The sequence below is a fragment of the Leptodactylus fuscus genome, chromosome 8 (assembly GCF_031893055.1).
Source record: "Leptodactylus fuscus isolate aLepFus1 chromosome 8, aLepFus1.hap2, whole genome shotgun sequence".
Lineage (NCBI taxonomy): Eukaryota > Metazoa > Chordata > Amphibia > Anura > Leptodactylidae > Leptodactylus > Leptodactylus fuscus.
Window position 1 is genome coordinate 1,571,267 of NC_134272.1, and position 21,636 is coordinate 1,592,902.

Below are 21,636 nucleotides of genomic sequence, written 5' to 3' on the forward strand. Positions count from 1 at the left end.
AACTACGTGCGGGGCGAGGGCAGAGTTATCAACCAGAAGTGTAAGTACGTGCGGGGCGGGGGCAGAGTTATCCACCAGAAGTGTAAGTACATGCGGGGCGGGGGCAGAGTTATCCCACCAGAAGTGTAAGTACATGCGGGGCGGGGGCAGAGTTATCCCACCAGAAGTGTAAGTACGTGCGGGGCGGGGGCAGAGTTATCCACCAGAAGTGTAAGTACATGCGGGGCGGGGGCAGAGTTATCCCACCAGAAGTGTAAGTACGTGCGGGGCGGGGGCAGAATTATCCACCAGAAGTAAAACTACGTGCAGGGCGGGGGCAGAGTTATCCCACCAGAAGTGTAAGTACGTGCGGGGCGGGGGCAGAGTTATCCACCAGAAGTGTAAGTACATGCGGGGCGGGGGCAGAGTTATCCACCAGAAGTGTAAGTACGTGCGGGGCGGGGGCAGAGTTATCCACCAGAAGTAAAACTACGTGCGGGGCGGGGGCAGAATTATCAACCAGAAGTGTAAGTACGTGCGGGGCGGGGGCAGAGTTATCCACCAGAAGTGTAAGTACGTGCGTCTCTGTGAGGGGTGACATGGCGTGGCCGGCGCCCTCTCCAGATTTGAGCATTTGTGACTTTTTCCTTTGGGGGTAAATAAAGGAAAAGGTTTTTAAAAATCGTCCACAGACTCTGGAAGAACTTAAGGAGAGAATCAGGGAGGAAGCTACGGCAATACCCATCCAGATTCGCCTTCAAGAGCGTACCGCTGCTGACGGCCGCCATCTTCCCGATATCATCTTTACCACTTAATGTAAAAAAAACTAGATTCTGAACCGAATTAAGCAATATAAACAGAATTTCTGTACGTTGAGTTGTTTTTGTTTTATATCCCTTTAAAACCGGTTCGTACCTTTTTCCCCACCCTATATATACTGAGGAGTAATTATGTAGATGAGGAACAGAAAGGGATGTGTGGATTTATTTCACCTGCAATGTTCTCCGTACACAGAACCTTCACTCTGCAAGGTCGCCACTAGCCATGATGGTGACCACCTAGTAATGGTGACCAGCTCTTAGCCATGATGGCGACCACCTAGTAATGGTGATGAGCTCTTGGTCATAATGGAGACCACCTGGTAATGACAATGATCCCTTGGAAATCTAGATGACCATATGATGAATAAAGATGAGCTGGATTTGACCCAAATTCTAACCTTTTGGGTTCATCCCCCCATGAATTACTCTTATACTCTGAAATCACTTCATACCCCAGAGGAGGTGTGAAATAATAATAATAATCCCTCTACTCTCCTTCCATCGCCTCTCCCGAGATACCTGGGGTATCGCATACACTTTAGGGATACCCCTGCCCCCTCCAGCCCCCTGGCTGATGTGACACACCACATATGGGGACCAGGACATGTGATGCGATAACACACGTGTGATGTCATTCAGGGCATGTGGCATTAGCCAGGACCCTATAAGAGGACCCTAAAGGAGCGGCCGATGCTGTGAGGGACCCCAGGAGAGGTGAGGGAAGACACTTGTAACCGGTAATCCTGTCTCCTCTTGTAAGTCTGTCTGTAAACCCCATGTGATCCTGGAGTTGGGCCCCTACATGTCACTCGTAGGAACAAAACTCTAGAAAAGGACAAACCTGTTGGATCATAGAAGAGGCAGCAGGAAAGGTGTAACCGCCATACTCGTCCGCCACCACCATCAGTAACCAGCCAAGACGTATTTATTATATAAAACATACAAAGAATGAATGAGGTCATCGATCATTACTATAGGGCTGATTACATCCTATACATTAGGTACATATAGCTATATAGATAGATTGTGCTGATACACTACACCGAGCAAAAATCTGCCCACATGTAGATCCCAAAAGATCAGTCTAGTGAAATATCTGTGATATCCTGTAGGGCTCAGTTCACACCGGGGATGAATTCTGTGCAGGGTCTCCATCCACAAAACCACTTAAAACATGTGGAGAGAGAAGTTCTGTAAGCTGGACTCTTCTCTATTTAGTGGGATTTCTGTTTTTTGGGTCCCCAAGAAGACTAAAATAATGGAAAGCCCAATGCTCGTGTGAACCTCGTGGAAGACAACCCGGCAGTGAGTAATAGAGTGTATACACAGCCTAGATCTAGGGAGCCTATCATGGGCTTCTGGTCCCTATGTCGTTCTTTGGTCCTAATGATGACCCATAGACATAACAGTGGATCCCATATCTTGATGTCGGACGCCTGGCAATGGTGGTAACTGGTACGTCTTTGTTTTACACGATCACCCCCATAAACATTGACTTGATGTGGAGCCTTTAATAATGAGAATAACCCAACCACGTGGAGTGACAACCTCTGATCTACATGGTGACCATTGGTTACTATGATGACTCCCTTTTAGTGATGATAATGACCATGTGGCCATGAGCCCCTAGTAGTGGAGAAAGCTCTTGGTCATGATTTTGAGTCCTAGATATGATGGTGACCACTAGATATGATGGTGACCACTAGATATGATGTCCACCTCTTGGATATGATGGTGACCACTAGATATGATGTCCACCTCTTGGATATGATGGTGACCACTAGATATGATGGTGACCACTAAATATGGTGGTGACCTCTTGGATACGATGGTGACCACTAGATATGATGGTGACCTCTTGGATATGATGGTGACCACTAGATATCATAGTGACCACTTGGATATGATGGTGACCACAAGATATGATGGTGACCTCTTGGATATGGTGGTGACCACTAGATATGATGGTGACCACAAGATATGATGGTGACCTCTTGGATATGATGTCCACCTCTTGGATATGATGGTGAGCTCCTGGTAATGATAATAGACTTTTGATCTTGATGATGACAGTTTGTACTTTTTCATTTTGGATTTGTGACCACTAGATATGGTGGTGACCTCTTGGATATGATGGTGACCACTAGATATGATGGTGACCACTAGATATGATGTCCACCTCTTGGATATGATGGTGACCACTAGATATGATGTCCACCTCTTGGATATGATGGTGACCACTAGATATGATGGTGACCACTAAATATGATGGTGACCACTAGATATGATGTCCACCTCTTGGATATGATGGTGACCACTAGATATGATGTCCACCTCTTGGATATGATGGTGACCACTAGATATGATGGTGACCACTAAATATGGTGGTGACCTCTTGGATACGATGGTGACCACTAGATATGATGGTGACCTCTTGGATATGATGGTGACCACTAGATATCATAGTGACCACTTGGATATGATGGTGACCACAAGATATGATGGTGACCTCTTGGATATGGTGGTGACCACTAGATATGATGGTGACCACTAAATATGATGGTGACCACTAGATATGATGTCCACCTCTTGGATATGATGGTGACCACTAGATATGATGTCCACCTCTTGGATATGATGGTGACCACTAGATATGATGTCCACCTCTTGGATATGATGGTGACCTCTTGGATATGATGGTGACCACTAGATATGATGGTGACCTCTTGGATATGACGCTGAGCTCCTGGAAACGATAATAGACTTTTGATCTTGATGATGATACTTTGTATTTTGTCATTTTGGATTTGTTTCATGGCGGCTTCCTCACAAAGTAACGCAAAGGACGATGATTAACACAATGAGAAGGATGATGATGAGACCACCGATAATTCCAAACACCATCTAGAAGACAAGACGTGATTAATAAAACATTGTATCTGCTGTATATAACCCGTCCTGGCGCGGGATCAGATATCTGCGTCTATTTAATCACTAGAGCTGAAGCTTTCCGTTCTCTGAGGCTTCGGATGCCCAGAGCGCACCAGTATAGAGCTGAGCGGTGGGGGGGAGCAGTCTGCGGGGACGGACTATCTAAGCTTACAGGCATTCTCTATGGCTCTGTCTTCTCGGCCGCGCTACAGTCCTGGGAATGTCCTTGTTCACTGCTTTACAAAGGTGTCAGGAGGGCGAAAATACCCCAAAAAGTCTTCACATTTAGGATAAATAAAGAGTGCACCAAACCTATCGGCTACCATGAAGAACCCCGAAGTGACTCCTCTGCTGCAGACCTTGTGATCCACCAGCAACAGAGACTGCTTACAATGTACACAAATGGGGGTCCCCCCAAAAAATGACGGGGTGTCAGCTACAATAACAAGACAACAGAGACAGGGGCGGCCAGTAATGAGAGCGGACATAGTAATGAGTGAGCAGCTCTCAGTGCGTGGCCCCCGTGGTCGGCTCTTACCTTCTCCCGCTTCTTCTTTTTTTGCTCCTTTAATACAAAAAAAAAAATCCCAATTTAATTCAATAATGAAATAAGAATTTAAAGAAATGCAGCAGATGGCAAAGCAAAGCGGAACGTAGAGCTCGGAGAGCTCGCAACCGAATCCTTGTTTGTAGATACCGATCCTGAACTTCCCAAACACAAGCGGTGGCATTGGCTGAGTATGGACGTGTTCACATTGTAGGGAATATCCAGACCCTTCTGTCCCCTCTACGCTCCTCTCTCATCAGATCCCACTGCCCCTATGGTACTGACCCCTGTATACTGCCCCTATGGTACTGACCCCTGTATATTGCCCCTATGGTACTGACCCTGTATATTGCCCCTATGGTACTGACCCGTGTATACTGCCCCTATGGTACTGACCCCTGTATACTGCCCCTATGGTACTGACCCCTGTATATTGCCCCTATGGTACTGAGCCCTGTATATTGCCCCTATGGTACTGAGCCCTGTATATTGCCCCTATGGTACTGAGCCCTGTATATTGCCCCTATGGTACTGACCCCTGTATATTGCCCCTATGGTACTGACCCCTGTATACTGCCCCTATGGTACTGACCCCTGTATATTGCCCCTATGGTACTGACCCTGTATATTGCCCCTATGGTACTGACCCGTGTATACTGCCCCTATGGTACTGACCCCTGTATACTGCCCCTATGGTACTGACCCCTGTATATTGCCCCTATGGTACTGAGCCCTGTATATTGCCCCTATGGTACTGAGCCCTGTATATTGCCCCTATGGTACTGACCCTGTATATTGCCCCTATGGTACTGACCCCTGTATATTGCCCCTATGGTACTGACCCCTGTATACTGCCCCTATGGTACTGACCCGTGTATATTGCCCCTATGGTACTGACCCCTGTATATTGCCCCTATGGTACTGACCCCTGTATACTGCCCCTATGGTACTGACCCCTGTATACTGCCCCTATGGTACTGACCCCTGTATACTGCCCCTATGGTACTGACCCCTGTATATTGCCCCTATGGTACTGACCCCTGTATACTGCCCCTATGGTACTGACCCCTGTATATTGCCCCTATGGTACTGACCCCTGTATACTGCCCCTATGGTACTGACCCCTGTATATTGCCGCTATGGTACTGACCCCTGTATATTGCCCCTATGGTACTGAGCCCTGTATATTGCCCCTATGGTACTGACCCTGTATATTGCCCCTATGGTACTGAGCCCTGTATACTGCCCCTATGGTACTGACCCCTGTATACTGCCCCTATGGTACTGACCCCTGTATATTGCCCCTATGGTACTGACCCTGTATATTGCCCCTATGGTACTGAGCCCTGTATACTGCCCCTATGGTACTGACCCCTGTATACTGCCCCTATGGTACTGACCCCTGTATATTGCCCCTATGGTACTGACCCCTGTATACTGCCCCTATGGTACTGGTTGCTGTGATACTTGCCCCTATGGTACTGACCCCTGTATATTGCCCCTATGGTACTGACCCCTGTATATTGCCCCTATGGTACTGACCCCTGTATATTGCCCCTATGGTACTGAGCCCTGTATACTGCCCCTATGGTACTGACCCCTGTATACTGCCCCTATGGTACTGAGCCCTGTATATTGCCCCTATGGTACTGACCCCTGTATATTGCCCCTATGGTACTGACCCCTGTATACTGCCCCTATGGTACTGGTCGCTGTGATACTTGCCCCTATGGTACTGACCCCTGTATATTGCCCCTATGGTACTGACCCCTGTATACTGCCCCTATGGTACTGACCCCTGTATACTGCCCCTATGGTACTGGTCGCTGTGATACTTGCCCCTATGGTACTGACCCCTGTATACTGCCCCTATGGTACTGACCCCTGTATATTGCCCCTATGGTACTGACCCTGTATATTGCCCCTATGGTACTGACCCCTGTATATTGCCCCTATGGTACTGACCCCTGTATACTGCCCCTATGGTACTGACCCCTGTATATTGCCCCTATGGTACTGAGCCCTGTATATTGCCCCTATGGTACTGACCCCTGTATATTGCCCCTATGGTACTGACCCCTGTATACTGCCCCTATGGTACTGACCCCTGTATATTGCCCCTATGGTACTGAGCCCTGTATATTGCCCCTATGGTACTGACCCCTGTATATTGCCCCTATGGTACTGACCCCTGTATATTGCCCCTATGGTACTGACCCCTGTATACTGCCCCTATGGTACTGACCCCTGTATATTGCCCCTATGGTACTGACCCCTGTATACTGCCCCTATGGTACTGACCCCTGTATACTGCCCCTATGGTACTGACCCTGTATATTGCCCCTATGGTACTGACCCCTGTATACTGCCCCTATGGTACTGGTCGCTGTGATACTTGCCCCCTGATTCTTATCAGTCTCTGGTTTCGGCCAGCATTGTCCTCCAGGACTGATGTTATAGATTCTATGGATTGTGGTTGTAAATACATCAATATATCCATGAAAGTCGTCTTACCCCTCCCCCCCTTTCCTTGAAAAAATAGACTGGAATGACATAATGTGCGTGTATGAGTAAAGGGGGGGGGGTCTTTTGGATCCCTTAGGGGTCATCAGACAGATCTCCGGGTCCACATTAATATCAGAAGACTGACGATATATATGGGCCGTCTCCAGTCAGACATGGAATTTACCTTCCCAATATTGTTCTGCGGTGTCTGCAACGAGAGAAAGATGATCAATAATAATAAATATGGACCGGCCATTATAGAGAGAGCGATGTGTGATGGAAAGATCTGTATCGCCCCACAGTCCGTACTCACCGGTATATGGGGGTTCTGCCCAGGGAGGAGAGTCACCTATAAGAAATCACAGGCAATAAACTGCAAGCCATCAACATCGTGTGAATGCACCCTTAGAATTTGTTATAATGTTATCATTATTATTATTATTATTATTATTATTATCATTATCATTATTATTATTATCAGATTTCTCACCAGTGGATCGTCCGGCATATCTGGAAAATAAAGTAAGCAGTGTTCAGATGTCATCACTTATTACGGTTATTATTACTCTCATGTCTTTATTATTATTATTATTATTATGACTTTCAGTTATTATTAATATTCTTATATAATTACAAATTAAATAAATAGAACAATCACCGGCCGTCTCCTCCACATCACTGCCTGACATACAAATATCACTAAGCTCTGGGTCCTCGTTGTGCTCAGCCAAAAAAACAGACGCTACAGATGTATAAGAAGAGAAGCCGACGCGTCATTTACATAAAAGGCTTCTGTATTGTAAGAACATGAGGATCAGTGACATATAGCTATTATTATTATTATTATTATTATTATTATTATTGTTGTTGTTGTTGTTGTTGTTGTTGTTGTTGTTATTATTATTATTATTAATTATTATATTATTTATTATTAATTATTATATTATTATTTATTGTTATTATTATTACTATTATTATTATTATATTATTACTATTACTATATTATTATTATTATTATTATTATCATTATTATTATTATTATTATTTCTTGTTTTCGGCTGTGTCTCTGGCTGATGTTGATGATTATTATTGGTGTATTTTCTTATATACAGTGGGACTCGAGGACTTGGCCTCTGTACATGCGATTCGAGCCCTGGCTTTGGCTCTGGGTCATTTCTCAGGTCACATCTGATTTCTACCATAGTTCTGGGATTTTCTTCTGCAGTCACATGATGATAGGACATAACTTGTCATCAGATCAGTAATACACAACCCTGTCTGGAGATTACCTGGACGATCACTTCGTGGACCTCGGCTCTCGGAACCTGAAACCAGAGGAGAACAAGCTCAGTAATTGTCATCTGACCAGTGGGGCGCATTCTGCTCCATCTCCTTAAGGATCTATTGGAGGGTTTGTGTTCTACAGGCCGGTGGTAGAAGATGGTGGATCACAGGGACCAACAACATTAGGAAGTATTTTGTTAATGTGAAACTATTGCCAGCCCGTCCCAGTCATTACAGATTATTAATCCCAGATTACTTTGGTACTTTCCATAGCGATGGCCCCGGCAGGCACAGAATTATATCCATGTGACCAACAATCCATCATGTCCCTATCACCTTACCTGGACTGGGTGGAGAGGACCGCGGGAGGCTTTGGAAACCTGAAGAATAATGAGACTGAATGTCAAACCAAAACTTAGGAGATCTTCCCCTGTCCCTAATACAACGACTAGGAGGAATAAGAATTTCTGACTTTTGCCTCCATCATCAGAGGTCTGTTGTATGTAAAGCATTGATTGGTACAGGTGACCTAAGGCTGGGGAATATCACTGCCAATGTGTCCTACATCACTGAAGGTTCAATATCCCAAGACCTCAACAACTAAGAAAAATTAAATCCAAAAAACACAATTATCTTACAAAGTTTTCTCCCTCTTTGTATTAGAGTCTAGAAGGGGCCAATACTCATCAAAGGGGAAAAGACTCAAATACTCAATTCTTGGAACAGGAAAGGAAACATTGTCTATAAAATGTCAGACGGTTCTTAAGTAAATCTCCATCTCGCTGATACACAACCCCGGACGTAACGTTCAGCTATTCTGAACGCCGGATGGACATGGAACGTGGATGAAGACACCAACCATCATAAATGGTACAAACTGTGCACAAACTCCAGCAGTTCTCGTAGACATATTGTAGACGTATCCATCACCACAACCACTATGTCCTTAATGTCCCAGCCCATCGCTAGTACCACATGTCTAATCTGCCAATGGCTGACCAAGGTCTGGAACTTCTATCTCTTCTATAAATACTGAATTATACCATCATTGAAGAGAAAGAAATGAGAGTTATTAAAGGGTTAAACAGCCAACTGGATCCCTGACGGACTCAGACCCAAAGTATAAGGGACCCCTGGAGTCTAATCTATCATTATATTAGGTCACTGGATCCTCCCAGTAGAGTCAGGAGACAAATCCCCATCATCTCTGCTGGTAGTAGTCAATGTGGTGGATGGAGGATGGTGGTGACGTCATTGTCTGCACTGGGCCTTATCATCGTGTCATCACCATCTGACTGTCTCTTGGCCATCTCTAGAGCTTTGCAGCCCGTCTGCTCTTCCACACAACATCTCATAAAACTTTACCTTTACTGTTACTGCCATACGAGGACTCAGACAATGTCCCATAGAAGGCTTTATTAGGACCTTGGAGAAAGCAAATGAGGACATTGTTGGTTTTATTACTAGACACCTGGTCCTTGTGCTCATAAAACCCATTCTAAGGTTCCTATTGTGTGAGGTGGGCTCCTTGTCTACATGGCCTTCAAATTAGAATCAGACCATCAGGGGACGAGAAAATTGCTAAACCTGTACCCCATGATGGGGGATTTTATTAAGGTTGGTGTTCTGTGTGTGAGTCTCTGGCTGGTGTGAGATGACTACAAGGCTCCGGCTCCGGTGCACCACAATCGGTATCTATGCCAGTCAGCATTCTAGTAAATCTGAGGGTCCAGGTGCCCCTACCCTGGCCTGCCATGCAGGAAGAAGAAGAAAAATTTGCAGAACATCTTGGTCGTATGAAAAGGTTTGTGGACTACATTTATCCCCAACTATGCCCGGAAACCTCAGCTGCAGATCAATGGAGGTTGTTCTGGAGATAAAATGGAAGATGACTTTATAGAGTCTGATTGGGTTTGGTGATGAGTGATGGATTGGTTTATTCCTAACTCCACCTCCTTGAAGACCCTGTATGGCTGCCCATGCTGTATATGCTATATGTTGGAGCTCCCATCCTAGGAAGGACACCCCGATACAACTGGAAATTACCCCTCGTGTCCAAGGCTATACCTGCGTCGTTTTGTAGACTGCGCTCTATGATCTTCTTTAAGTCATGCAGTTTGTCATCTAAGGAGTCCTCCATCTCCTTCTCCCACTCGCTGATGAGGATGACTTCACAGGCGTAAGCTCCCAGACGTTGTTCTTGTGTTAGCCTTCTCATGTTCTCGTCACTGCTGTCCTCGACGTCATCCACCAACACGACCACATTGTTTCTCCCTGAGGCAGATACAATGTCATTAGCCACCACGTACAATGTGTAACAATGTATGTTATATGAGGAGGAGGAGGAGGATAGGGCGGATTATCAGGGGCTGCTCAGGATCTGCAGCTTGGTTTCTTCCATGTATATTTCAGTACATATTCACCTTCCCATAATTCCTCTGGCTATCATGGACTGCTCATGTTCAGACTCAGGAAGGTTTCAGGAGCTCGTGGTGGTTTTCATCGATGGGATAAGAGCAGTGAATGGAACTCCCTAGGACATCTCTAGCAATGACCAAAAGTAACCTCTTGTGGCCTGGCTTACCTGGGTCAGATGACCATGGGTTACCATCCCAGCTGAGGAGATCTTCGGAGATGAGGGAGTCCCTGCACTTGCTCAGTTTTCTGACATATTAGACACATCTTGGGTGATCCGTGCAGCAGAAAATGGAGCGAGTGCAGGGACTCCTTCAAATCCAAAGGAGCCGCTGTACTTGGATGGGTTACTTGAATTGGTTATTGACCTACGGGTCACCTATCTTCCTGACTTTTGGCCTGAGCACCGGTGCACCAGTCAGCTCTGGCTGAGCGCGGATATTCTGGATCACTCATTGGCTGAAGTGCAGAATATCAGCAGAGAGCAGGAGCGCCCAGAGACTCCACTGGATCCCCAGGCACGGGGCACGTCAGTCAATGGTTTTTTTAGACCTCCCTATCCAATAAAAGTAAGACCCGGAAATCCCATTATGATTATTTTATCCTTTGCCCTTGTTAAGGTGCCCAAAGACATAATGTGATGAAGGTCAAAGAAAGCGATGAGGATGGAAGGAAACGGCAGGAGATGGGGATGAAGGATAGATGGACGGAGAGCGAGGAGCTCCGAGCCCCTGGGGATAGGAGACGCCTTTCTCTTACCAAGATGACTTGACATTTCGTCCAGTTCATCATCATAGAGAGAATCTGTCACGTTGGCGATATTCAGGCGCCCCCTCTTCTTGGTGTGGTAGACAATGGCAAACGTGCTGCGGGTCAGGCCGCTGATGAAGCTGTTCTTACTATTGGAGATGTAGACAGGGAGGACGTCGCTCACAAGGCCCTCAAACATGGCCGCACTTCTGAGCCTCATGGTCAACCACGTGTAATTGGCCTCGCCATCTCTCGAGAAGATCCCAACTATGTGTCCTGATCGTGAAGGCATCGCAAACGCCGCTCAGTCTCTGTAGAAATATCAAGGGATAATTTCATGTTTATCCTGGACAGACAGATGGACGGGAAGACGGATGGAGGGGGGGAGGTTCTATGTGTGACCAGGGGGTCTAAGGGTCACAAGGAGGAACAATCACTTATTGATCTGCCCCTTATACGTGTTAGAAGACGAGATTCACCTTTAGGAGGATATCGTCACTCCTTGGGGAGAGACCACCATATAGGTGTGGGGAGACTTATTAAGCCATGAGTGTTCCACTTTGCAAGGGACCATGGGAAGAATATGCAAATCTGACGTCCATGATGTAATTAGGATGTCAGGTGCTGCCTCGTGAATGTTTCTGAGGTTTGTGGATGGAACGTTCATGGGTGTGGAGATGGAGAGGATGGAGCGCTCACAGAGCCCAGGAGAGGTAGGTACCGCTGTTATATTCAGCCCTCGTCCCTGCACCCCCAATTACTATATTCTGGGGGCTCCCCACAGTATAATAGTGTTTAGTGGGTGGCGAATACCAAAAACCAACGAACTGAACAGAACTGAACGCAAATTGTAAAGAGGAATGGTCCAAATCCCTTCATCCAGGATCCAGGAACTGATTAACAGCAACAGGAAGCGACTAGAGGCAAAAGGAGGAGGAGCTACGAAATATTACTGGCACTGTTCTGTTGGGGCGCCCAGACTTCTGCACCGGTCACATTTTGGTGTAATGCATATTGTACATTCTCTGTTAGTACAATAAACCTCATTCCAATCCTGAAATATTACTGTGTCCATCAGTTATTAGAGAGATCAGACTGACATGGCAACACCAAAATATTTACAACGATTAATGGGGGGGCACAAACTTATACATAGGACTGTATCTATAGAGGAGGCCAGTATGTGAATGGTGAGACTATGGTCCTGGAGATAACACCATCACTGTAAGGAGAAGACTATCATTCTCTTCCTACAGATAAGACCACCACTCTATAGAGGCGGCCATGGCATCACTGGAGAGTCTATGGTCCTACAGATAAGACCATGGTTGTGCAGGTTAGTCCTGTAAAGTAGATCTCCCCTTTATTGGTAGGTTTGTGGTGTCAGAGATTGTATGGCATTCTCTGAAGACCACCACCCCTTCCCCTGGTCTATGTCCTGCAGGTATCCCCACACATTAATGCTCAGACTGACCTCACCCTCTTCTGTACAGGACAATTTAACTGACCCCCCCCAGAGACCCCCTATATCCAGTCTATCCGTTTACCTGTGCATCCAGGATCTCCTGCAGTCAGTCCGCAGCTCTGATCTTTGGTCTCTGTACACACACGCCCAACCATACCAGGAAGGCCGCAGAGAAAAAAGGGTGTGAGCGAGATAAAGTCCTGAGGAAGGTTCTGCTGTCTGGTATATGGGGCTTATCTCTGCCCTATGGAAATATGTGTATCTGCTTCACCATCAACTGATGAATATGCAAATATAATAATAGAGGAACGTCATCAGTCTATCACCTATAGAGGAACATCGTCAGTCTATCACCTATAGAGGAACATCGTCAGTCTATCACCTATAGAGGAACATCGTCAGTCTATCACCTATAGAGGAACATCATCAGTCTATCACCTATAGAGGAACATCGTCAGTTTATCACCTATAGAGGAACATCATCAGTCTATCACCTATAGAGGAACATCGTCAGTCTATCACCTATAGAGGAACATCGTCAGTCTATCACCTATAGAGGAACATCATCAGTCTATCACCTATAGAGGAAGTCCTGGGAAGCCAGAAAATATCCAGAAGGGAGTAAAACTCCGTCTGTGCGGGCGCAAAATAACATGGCGTATACGCTCGTAACTCCCATTGAAATCAATGGGATCTTTTTGAGCGCGCAAAATGCTGACATGCGTATACATGCCAGATCACGCTCCATTTTACATCGCACACACCCTTATGGGCTTTGTTTTTATGGCACTCACTGTGCAGCCAAAATGATGTCACCTGTATTCTATAGGTCATGTATTCTGTATGCCCCCCGGTATTCTATATGTCCCTTGTATTATATATGTTCCCCTGTATTCTATGGGTCATGTATTTTGGGATACCAATTTTTTTTATGTTTTAACCCCTTACAAAAAAGTCCAAAACAAATAAAAAAAAGTTCTTGGAGTCTCCATATTCTGACATATTCTTTTCGTGCAGGGCGAGCTGAACCTTCTACTAATTTGGGAATGTTTTGGTCACTTTTTATTCAATTTTTTTCTTAGAATCCAAAACATTGGTTTGGTTTTTTTGATTATTTTCCGTCGATGGTTGTGATTTGGTAATAGAAGCGCGGCTGTTTAGATCTGACGATATTACAGCTCTTATATACTGTATATATATATTATCATTCCACATTATACAATCCTGACAATATCCGCTCCGAGTCTCTGGGTAATATTTGAGGTGCGACTTTTGTGATGTTCACCCTCCTGGATGTGCTGATGATATTCATTGAAGAAGGACAATGAAGAAAGAGAGTCAAATCAAATCAAACAAGCTTTATTGGCAGGTCCAAATAGATAATTGGCATTGCCAAAGCTAGAAAAGTGTGGGGGGGGGGAGTTGGGGTCGGGGGGGGGTAAGGGTTGGGTATGGGGGGGGGTGATTTGAGGTATAACAGTCTGTGGAGTCTATGAGAAAGAAATCGCAGCCCAACAGAAGTGAAGAAGGTCTCTCCTCCATACTGACCACATCAGGCCGCGCCTTCTACAATACTCCATGTGCTCTACACCTTGGAAGGAGACAACCATGTCCCCACGCTGAGTTTTTGCACCGCTTGCTTCATGTCTGAGTTCTTCAGGCTGTAGATCAGGGGGTTGATGGTTGGGATGATGACGCAGTAGAAAAGTGCTGTCATTCTGTCTTTGTAAGGTGAAAATGGCGTCCCAAGGCGAAGGTGGACATACATGGCCGTGCCAAAGAAGATGACCACAGAGACCAGGTGGGAGCTGCAGGTAGACAAGGCTTTCCGACGTCCCTCTGCAGAGTGAATGCAGAATATGGAGCTGAGAATCTTCATATACGAGGAGAAGATTAGTAGGAATGGGAACGCAGCTCCGCACAAGCAAACAATGAAGATATACAGCTCAATGGTGAACGTGTCCGTGCAGGCAATGTGAAGAAGTGGTGGGATGTCACAAAAGAAATGCGCAACCTGATGGGAACCACAGAATGGATAGCTGAAAATGAAGCTGGTGTGTATGAAAGGCACCACAAATCCTAAGAAACATGTCCCCATAGCCAACTGGTAACACCTGTGTGTGGTCATCACCGAGCTGTACCGAAGAGGATGGCAGATGGCCATAAAGCGGTCAAAGGCCATGACTGTCAGGAAGAGACATTCTGAGACAGAAACAGCTGAGAAGATGTACATCTGACTGGCACAGCCTACCACGGAGATGGACCTCTCCAACGAGAAGAAGGTCTGCAAAGTCTTGGGCACAGTGGTGTTAATGGAACAGATCTCTAGTATTGATAAACCCCTAAGGAAGAAGTACATGGGAGTGTGAAGATGAGGGTCCAGCGTAACGGTCAAGATGATGAGTCCATTCCCAACCAGCGAGAGGATAAAGGAGAATAGAAAGAAGATGAGTAACATGACCTGAGCTGAGAGGGACAAGTCAGAGAAGCCCAGGAGCGTAAACTTTGTCACATTGTGCAGACTATGGGTAGACATGTTCTAGGGTAGAACGTAGTAATGGCTCAAACCATGTAATCACTTTGTCCGCTGCAGTTGGATGGACCCTCAAGCATCTGCTATAAATAGTGGGAAATATGATGTGTTAATAAGATCGACCAGATATAGCCCAGACGTAGCCCCCGATAAAGGGACAGTACTTAGGGTTGAGCAATTGGGATCGGAAAAGATCGGATTCCAATCGGCGATCGAGTAAATTTCACGATTGCAATTGGAATTCCGATCCCGACCTTTTCCCGCAGGATCAAGGTCAGAGATTAGTTCCCACAATGCTTGGCTACTGGCCAAACATTGTGGGAAAAGCTAACATTAGGGCTGAGCGATCGGGATCGGAAAAGATTGGATCCCGATCAGTGATTGAGCAAATTTCAAGATCACGATCACCGATCGGGATCGGCTGGAAAATGATCGAAAATCTGATTTTAGAAACAATCCTGAAATCTCAAGATCGGCTCCACCCTAACAGTACACTTATATAAAGCCTAACCGCGTGGTGCGCTCAATGACTTCCCCTGTTACTGATCCTATGGAGCTTGTACAATGGGGGACTTTATCTCACCGTACCGTGTGTTATACAAAAAAATGTCTAAAATTTTGGAATAAACCATTTCTGGCACAAAGACGTGAAAAGATGTGTCAAGTTTATTACAAGACTGGAATGTCCAATAGAGTTTTGTTTAAGACTAGCACATGAGACACCAGTACCTCTGCCCTAGTTAGTACGTAAGAGCCACCTGGATCTCGCAACGATGATCAGCAGTTCTATTATCTAACCCCAAAATATCATCAGGAATAATATCAGCGGGTGTGAAATGTGACAGCATGGTAGACACACAACAGAAAAGAGCCGTCGTGTGTAGAGGATCCTGGGGATCTGGTGTATCCTCACCTGGGATCAGGAGTCGCCTGCACGCAGCGGCATCGTCTGAGCAGGGGAAGACTCACTGTATACTATATACCATGTGAGGTCCCTGAGGAAGGCGCCTTGTGTGCTCATAGTGACGCTCACTAATTTACAGTAATAACAACTGAGCCAAAATAAGAAATGTGAGGACCCAAGTGAGAGGAGAAGTAAATGACAATTAACCCCTTGTGATATGTCTCAGGCAGCGTCTCATTGAGCTCAGCTGTTTATATTAGGCCTGGTCTCAGCTTTCAGTGGGACTGGGTTAGAGGAGGGTCTGGGTTTGGGGTAGTACCAGGATCGTGCCCAGTCAATGAGGTCCTGATAGTGTAAGGGTAATAGAAGTGAATGGGTGTGATGAGGACAATGAGCTGGGGCTATAACTACATTCACTTCTATGGTAAACCCCATGAACAAGGGGCAGGAACAACGTTCAGTGAGTCTCTGCTGATCACAATATTTTATTATTTGCTTTGCAGGATCCCGGGATTGTTTGGACCACATTGGAGTCACTGGATTCTCTCTATGATCACTTTTTTCTTTTGTTTTATGAAATGGTCTAAGAATGTTTTATGGAGTTATTATTAAAATTAAACAAAATTCTTATCTCTCCCCCTTTTTCACACCCAGCCATATACAATAAGCAGCAGGCTAGTGTTCTCAGTCTTATAATACCAACCTGTGGGCGCTCCAGTACCCAACTATGGTCAGTATAGGCTTATAGCCAGCTCTTGCCAGTACCCCTGGTGGCAGTAGGCATTGGGCTAATCATGGTGGGAGTTACTGTTACCCTGTCACTGGCTGGCACTAAGCCCCACCTTAGTCATGGACAGCTTTCAGACAACTCTCCATTAATAAGATGGTAACAAAGTATCACAAACACATGAATACAATGTCAGGACCTTTCCCATCCCTTGGTTGAACGTGATGGACATATCTCTTCTTTCTACCATAGATTGGGATGTCTTTTTTTTCTCCATAGTATATTTTGTACTTTCTCAACCATTCTAACTAACTATGTAACATAGACATGAAAAAAGGTTATGAAAATAAAAACTACACCCAACCAAATAGGCTCAAGACCAGTCCTGATCATTGCCAATGGGGCTCACATACATGACCAGTCCTGTTCATTACCAAATGGGCTCACACTCAAGACCAATCCTGATCATTGCCAATGGGGCTCACACTCAAGACCAGTCCTGATCATTGCCAATGGGGCTCACACTCAAGACCAGTCCTGATCATTGCCAATGGGGCTCACATACATGACCAGTCCTGATCATTGCCAATGGGGCTCACACTCAAGACCAGTCCTGATCATTACCAAATGGGCTCACATTCAAGACCAGTCCTGATCATTGCCAATGGGGCTCACACTCAAGACCAGTCCTGATCATTGCCAATGGGGCTCACATACGTAACCAGTCCTGATCATTACCAAATGGGCTCACATTCAAGACCAGTCCTGATCATTGCCAATGGGGCTCACACTCAAGACCAGTCCTGATCATTGCCAATGGGGCTCACATACGTAACCAGTCCTGATCATTACCAAATGGGCTCACATTCAAGACCAGTCCTGATCATTGCCAATGGGGCTCACATACATGACCAGTCCTGCCCATTACCTACATTATTACATGTTACACAGAATCAGTGCAGGATCTCTACTTATAGGGACTGTTATACCATCAATGTCACTTGAGGTAATTGTGCTCCAGGACTTGCTATGCCACTATTAAGCTTGATGCACCTTCTGGTAGTTCCAGGGTAGATTTTATAGATCATCAGTATCTGACGGCTGCGAGTCTGGATGGAGCCATAAGCAGAGCTTCTTCTATTCCAGTAATAGGCGTGGAGCTGCAGTACTGAGGCCCCAGCTCTATACAGTGGACACGGCTCTGAGTCTAACACTCTTGAGAGGTCACCTAATCCACTGATTGATGCAAAGTTTGGGCACTATATATATGTTATGGTGATGTGATATATATACGTGGTGGTGATGTGATATACAGTATATATATACGTGGTGGTGATGTGATATATATATATTCAGTGTTGATGTTATTCAGACTTTTTCATGTTTCGATAATAGCCACATTGTTTATCTCCTCCGGCGCTGGGTTTCTGTTCCTTGGATCTTGGTCTTGTTCTTCAGGCTCCTCCAGGATTATGGGACCTCTTAGATCGGGCCGACCAGGGATCTGGCAGGGATCTCGCTGCTATCTCAGATCCTTCTATAACTTCCTTCATGTTTTCCTCGGTGTAGTCCTTACTTGTAGTATCTGCAGTGACCTGACCTCGGAGTATTAGAGACCTTTGTCTCGGTGAGTTAATCATTAGTAGGGCGGTCGGGCTATAGATGGCGGCTGTCGTCTGTTCATGGGGCAGAAGTTGTGTCATCTGTATTATATTATCACAACACTAGGAGGCAGCAAAGCCCGAGACACTCCAAGGCCTGAGACACCAGAATATCAAGAACTTCTCAGCAGACATAAGGGCAAGTTCTCACAGAGGAATCCACCACAAAAACTCCATCAAATCCTTCAATTTGTGGGAGGTCAAAGATTCATTTTCTCCAAACTAAACAGTGAAAAAAAGAAGCATCCTGCTCCATTTTTGGGCAGTTTCTTCCTCAATTTTTGGGCAGATCCTGTTCGATCTTTGGGCAGATCCTGCTCGATCTTTGGGCAGATCCTGCTCGATCTTTGGGCAGATCCTGCTCGATCTTTGGGCAGATCCTGTTCGATCTTTGGGCAGATCCTGCTCGATCTTTGGGCAAATCCTGCTCGGTATTTGGACAGATCCTGTTCGATCTTTGGGCAGATCCTGTTCGATCTTTGGGCAGATCCTGCTCGATCTTTGGGCAAATCCTGCTCGGTATTTGGACAGATCCTGTTCGATCTTTGGGCAGATCCTGCTCGATCTTTGGGCAGTTCCTTTCTAATTCTTTGGGCAGTTCCTTTCTAATTCTTTGGGCAATTCCTTTCTAATTCTTTGGGCAGATCCTGCTCGGTCTTTGGACAGATCCTGTTTGATCTTTGAGCAGATCCTGCTCGATCTTTGGGCAGATCCTTTCTGATTCTTTGGGCAGATCCTGCTCGGTCTTTCAGCAGATCCTTTCTGATTCTTTGGGCAGATCCTGCTCGGTCTTTGGGCAGATCCTGTTCTATCCTTGGGCAGATCCTGCTTGATTTTTGGGCAGATCCTACTTGATATTCGGGCAGATCCTACTCGATATTTGAGAAGATCCTACTCGATCTTTGGGCAGATTCTGCCAGAGCCTCCTATTGAAGAGGATGGGAGTGGGACATCATTCTCCCACCAGCAGATCCTGCTGGTAAATCCTCCGTGTGAACTTACCCTTAAAACTTGAGTCATTTTCTTCTGAAAGAGATTAAGAATTTTACCCAACCATTTATTTAATTGCCACCTGGAAAGAAGGGAAACAGTCAGCATGACCGCTAGTCTGTCCATAATGAGGATTGTTTCCCAACTTCTCCATAGATCTGGATAAAGAGTCTGACTAATAGTGAAGCCAAAGTATAGGAGACGTCCACCTGGGAGAGCGAAACACAGCAAAAATGAGAATGACCTTGTTAAGGAATGTGGCTTATATTAAAGGGATGTGACTAAATATTTTCACACCAGCTTTATTCATTTCTGTCTCCAGAAATTACGGCTGCTCTGGGTCCACCTGGTACCGTCCAGTGTCAGGACATTGAGCGCACCACCACCACCATCATACATTGCTCCCGAGACACCAGAAGCGGAGACAAGGGACAAATGGTAACGTAGTGAGCGAATGACTCCCTGCTTCACCATCCCCATCCAAGAACAGTCCTCTAAATGCAGGGTTGTCCCACTGTCCCAAGGGTGCACCTCTACCATAGGGACTGATGCAAGTGCACTCTTGGCCGTGTGGTTAGTGTGTCTCTGGTCTGCACTGGAACGTGTATCTTTATGTATAAAGGACGGTGTTAACTAAGTATTCAGGAACATTGGAAGCTGTGTGGGGTGCGGGGTGCAATGATGGAGGGGGTGGTCTGCAGTGTGCCTATGCTATGGCATCAAAATGGGCCCAATAATCCATCAGAGGACAACCCCATTTGGACTTGCCTTTGTAGTCCATCTTTTTCTTATGGGTTCATCAGATGTGAGGTTTGTGTCCAGTGAATAGGAGATGAGGCGATCTGTATAGATAGAAGGTAAGACCTCACATAATGACCTCTGGTGGGCCCAGTAATCCCAGTCTGATCCTGAATGGTGGTCATGTCCATTGTTTAGCTGATGACCAATGTGACAAATGGCCAGTCAATGTTTTATGTTCTCTTTATTCTTGTCCTATTCTTACATGACATCTGACAAGTCTTCTATTTTATGCCAACGCGACGGAGAAGAGACCTCCTGAGCGCAGACTTCAGATCTTTGTTCCTAAGACTGTAAATCAAGGGATTAATCAATGGTGTCACCACCGTGTACATGACAGACACTAGCCGGTCTTCTGAAGAGTTGGAGGTCGGACTTGGACGGAGATACGTGAAGATAAGCGTTCCATAGAAGATGAAGACCACAGTTAGATGGGATGTACATGTGGAGAATGCTTTCAACTTTCCAGTCTGTGACTGAATTCCCATTATTGTGCGAAATATCCATATGTATGGAACCATGGTCATGCCGAGGGCACCAGATCCCATGATTATACCTACCAGGAACATCACAAAGACATTGATGAAAGTATCAGTGCAGGAGAGCAAGAATAGTTGGGGGAGATCACAAAAGAAGCTGTTAATGACATTGGGTCCACAGAAGTCCAGCAGGTTGATGCACAATGTGTGTATTAATGAAGTGAGGAAGCCGACCGTCCAGGCAGCAGAGACCATCAGAACACAGACCTTCGGATGCATCATCTGGACATAATGCAGAGGGTAGCAGATGGCTATGTACCTATCGTAGGACATCACCGCCAACAAGTAGAGTTCAATACATATAAAAGAGAAAAAGAAGAAGAACTGGGCGATGCAGGAAGGGACGGAGATGGCTCTGGATGTAGAGAAGAAATCAGACAGCATTCTAGGGGAAGTGACAGAGGAGTAAAAGATGTCCAACCCAGCTAGATTACTCAGGAACAAGTACATGGGAGTGTGGAGGCCATGGTCAATGAAGATCAAGATGACAATCAAGAGATTTCCAGAAAGAGATGCCAGGTAGATGAAGAGAAAAAGCAGGAACAAGGGGAGCTGAACGCCAGGCTGATCTGACAACCCAACAAACACAAATTCTGATACTTTGGTTTGATTTGGTGATCTCATCTCAGACAGTTCAGATCTGGAATCTGCAGGAGAAACCATCAGAATACAATGACTTGATAATAAAGGCAAGTGGTCATGCTATATCAATGTATAAGATGTTCTAGTGAAGTCCTTCCATACTCCACAAATAGGCTCAACACTGGACACCTGAGCATTGGACTCC

General features: G+C 45.7%; 3 protein-coding genes across 3 annotated transcripts; all 3 read right to left on the reverse strand.

Annotated features, from left to right (window-relative positions):
• Positions 1-1,910: 1,910 nt before the first annotated feature.
• On the reverse strand, positions 1,911-11,453 carry LOC142216293 (uncharacterized). Its single transcript, XM_075284023.1, has 10 exons — positions 11,242-11,453; positions 10,135-10,341; positions 9,433-9,492; positions 8,409-8,447; positions 8,073-8,108; positions 7,274-7,293; positions 7,097-7,132; positions 6,968-6,991; positions 4,270-4,296; positions 1,911-3,704 (listed from the first exon to the last, which is right to left on the reverse strand). The coding sequence occupies exons 1-10, from the start codon at positions 11,450-11,452 to the stop codon at positions 3,627-3,629; spliced, it is 738 nt and encodes a 245-aa protein (XP_075140124.1). The 5' UTR covers position 11,453; the 3' UTR covers positions 1,911-3,626.
• A 2,829-nt stretch (positions 11,454-14,282) lies between these two features.
• LOC142216828 (olfactory receptor 2G3-like) lies at positions 14,283-15,233 on the reverse strand. Its single transcript, XM_075284865.1, has one exon. It carries the CDS (start codon positions 15,231-15,233, stop codon positions 14,283-14,285), a length of 951 nt encoding a protein of 316 aa, XP_075140966.1.
• Positions 15,234-15,259: 26 nt separating this feature from the next.
• LOC142216829 (olfactory receptor 1G1-like) lies at positions 15,260-21,473 on the reverse strand. The gene is made up of 3 exons (XM_075284866.1): positions 20,566-21,473; positions 19,525-19,594; positions 15,260-15,313 (listed from the first exon to the last, which is right to left on the reverse strand). Exons 1-3 carry the CDS (start codon positions 21,471-21,473, stop codon positions 15,260-15,262), a joined length of 1,032 nt encoding a protein of 343 aa, XP_075140967.1.
• Positions 21,474-21,636: the final 163 nt, after the last annotated feature.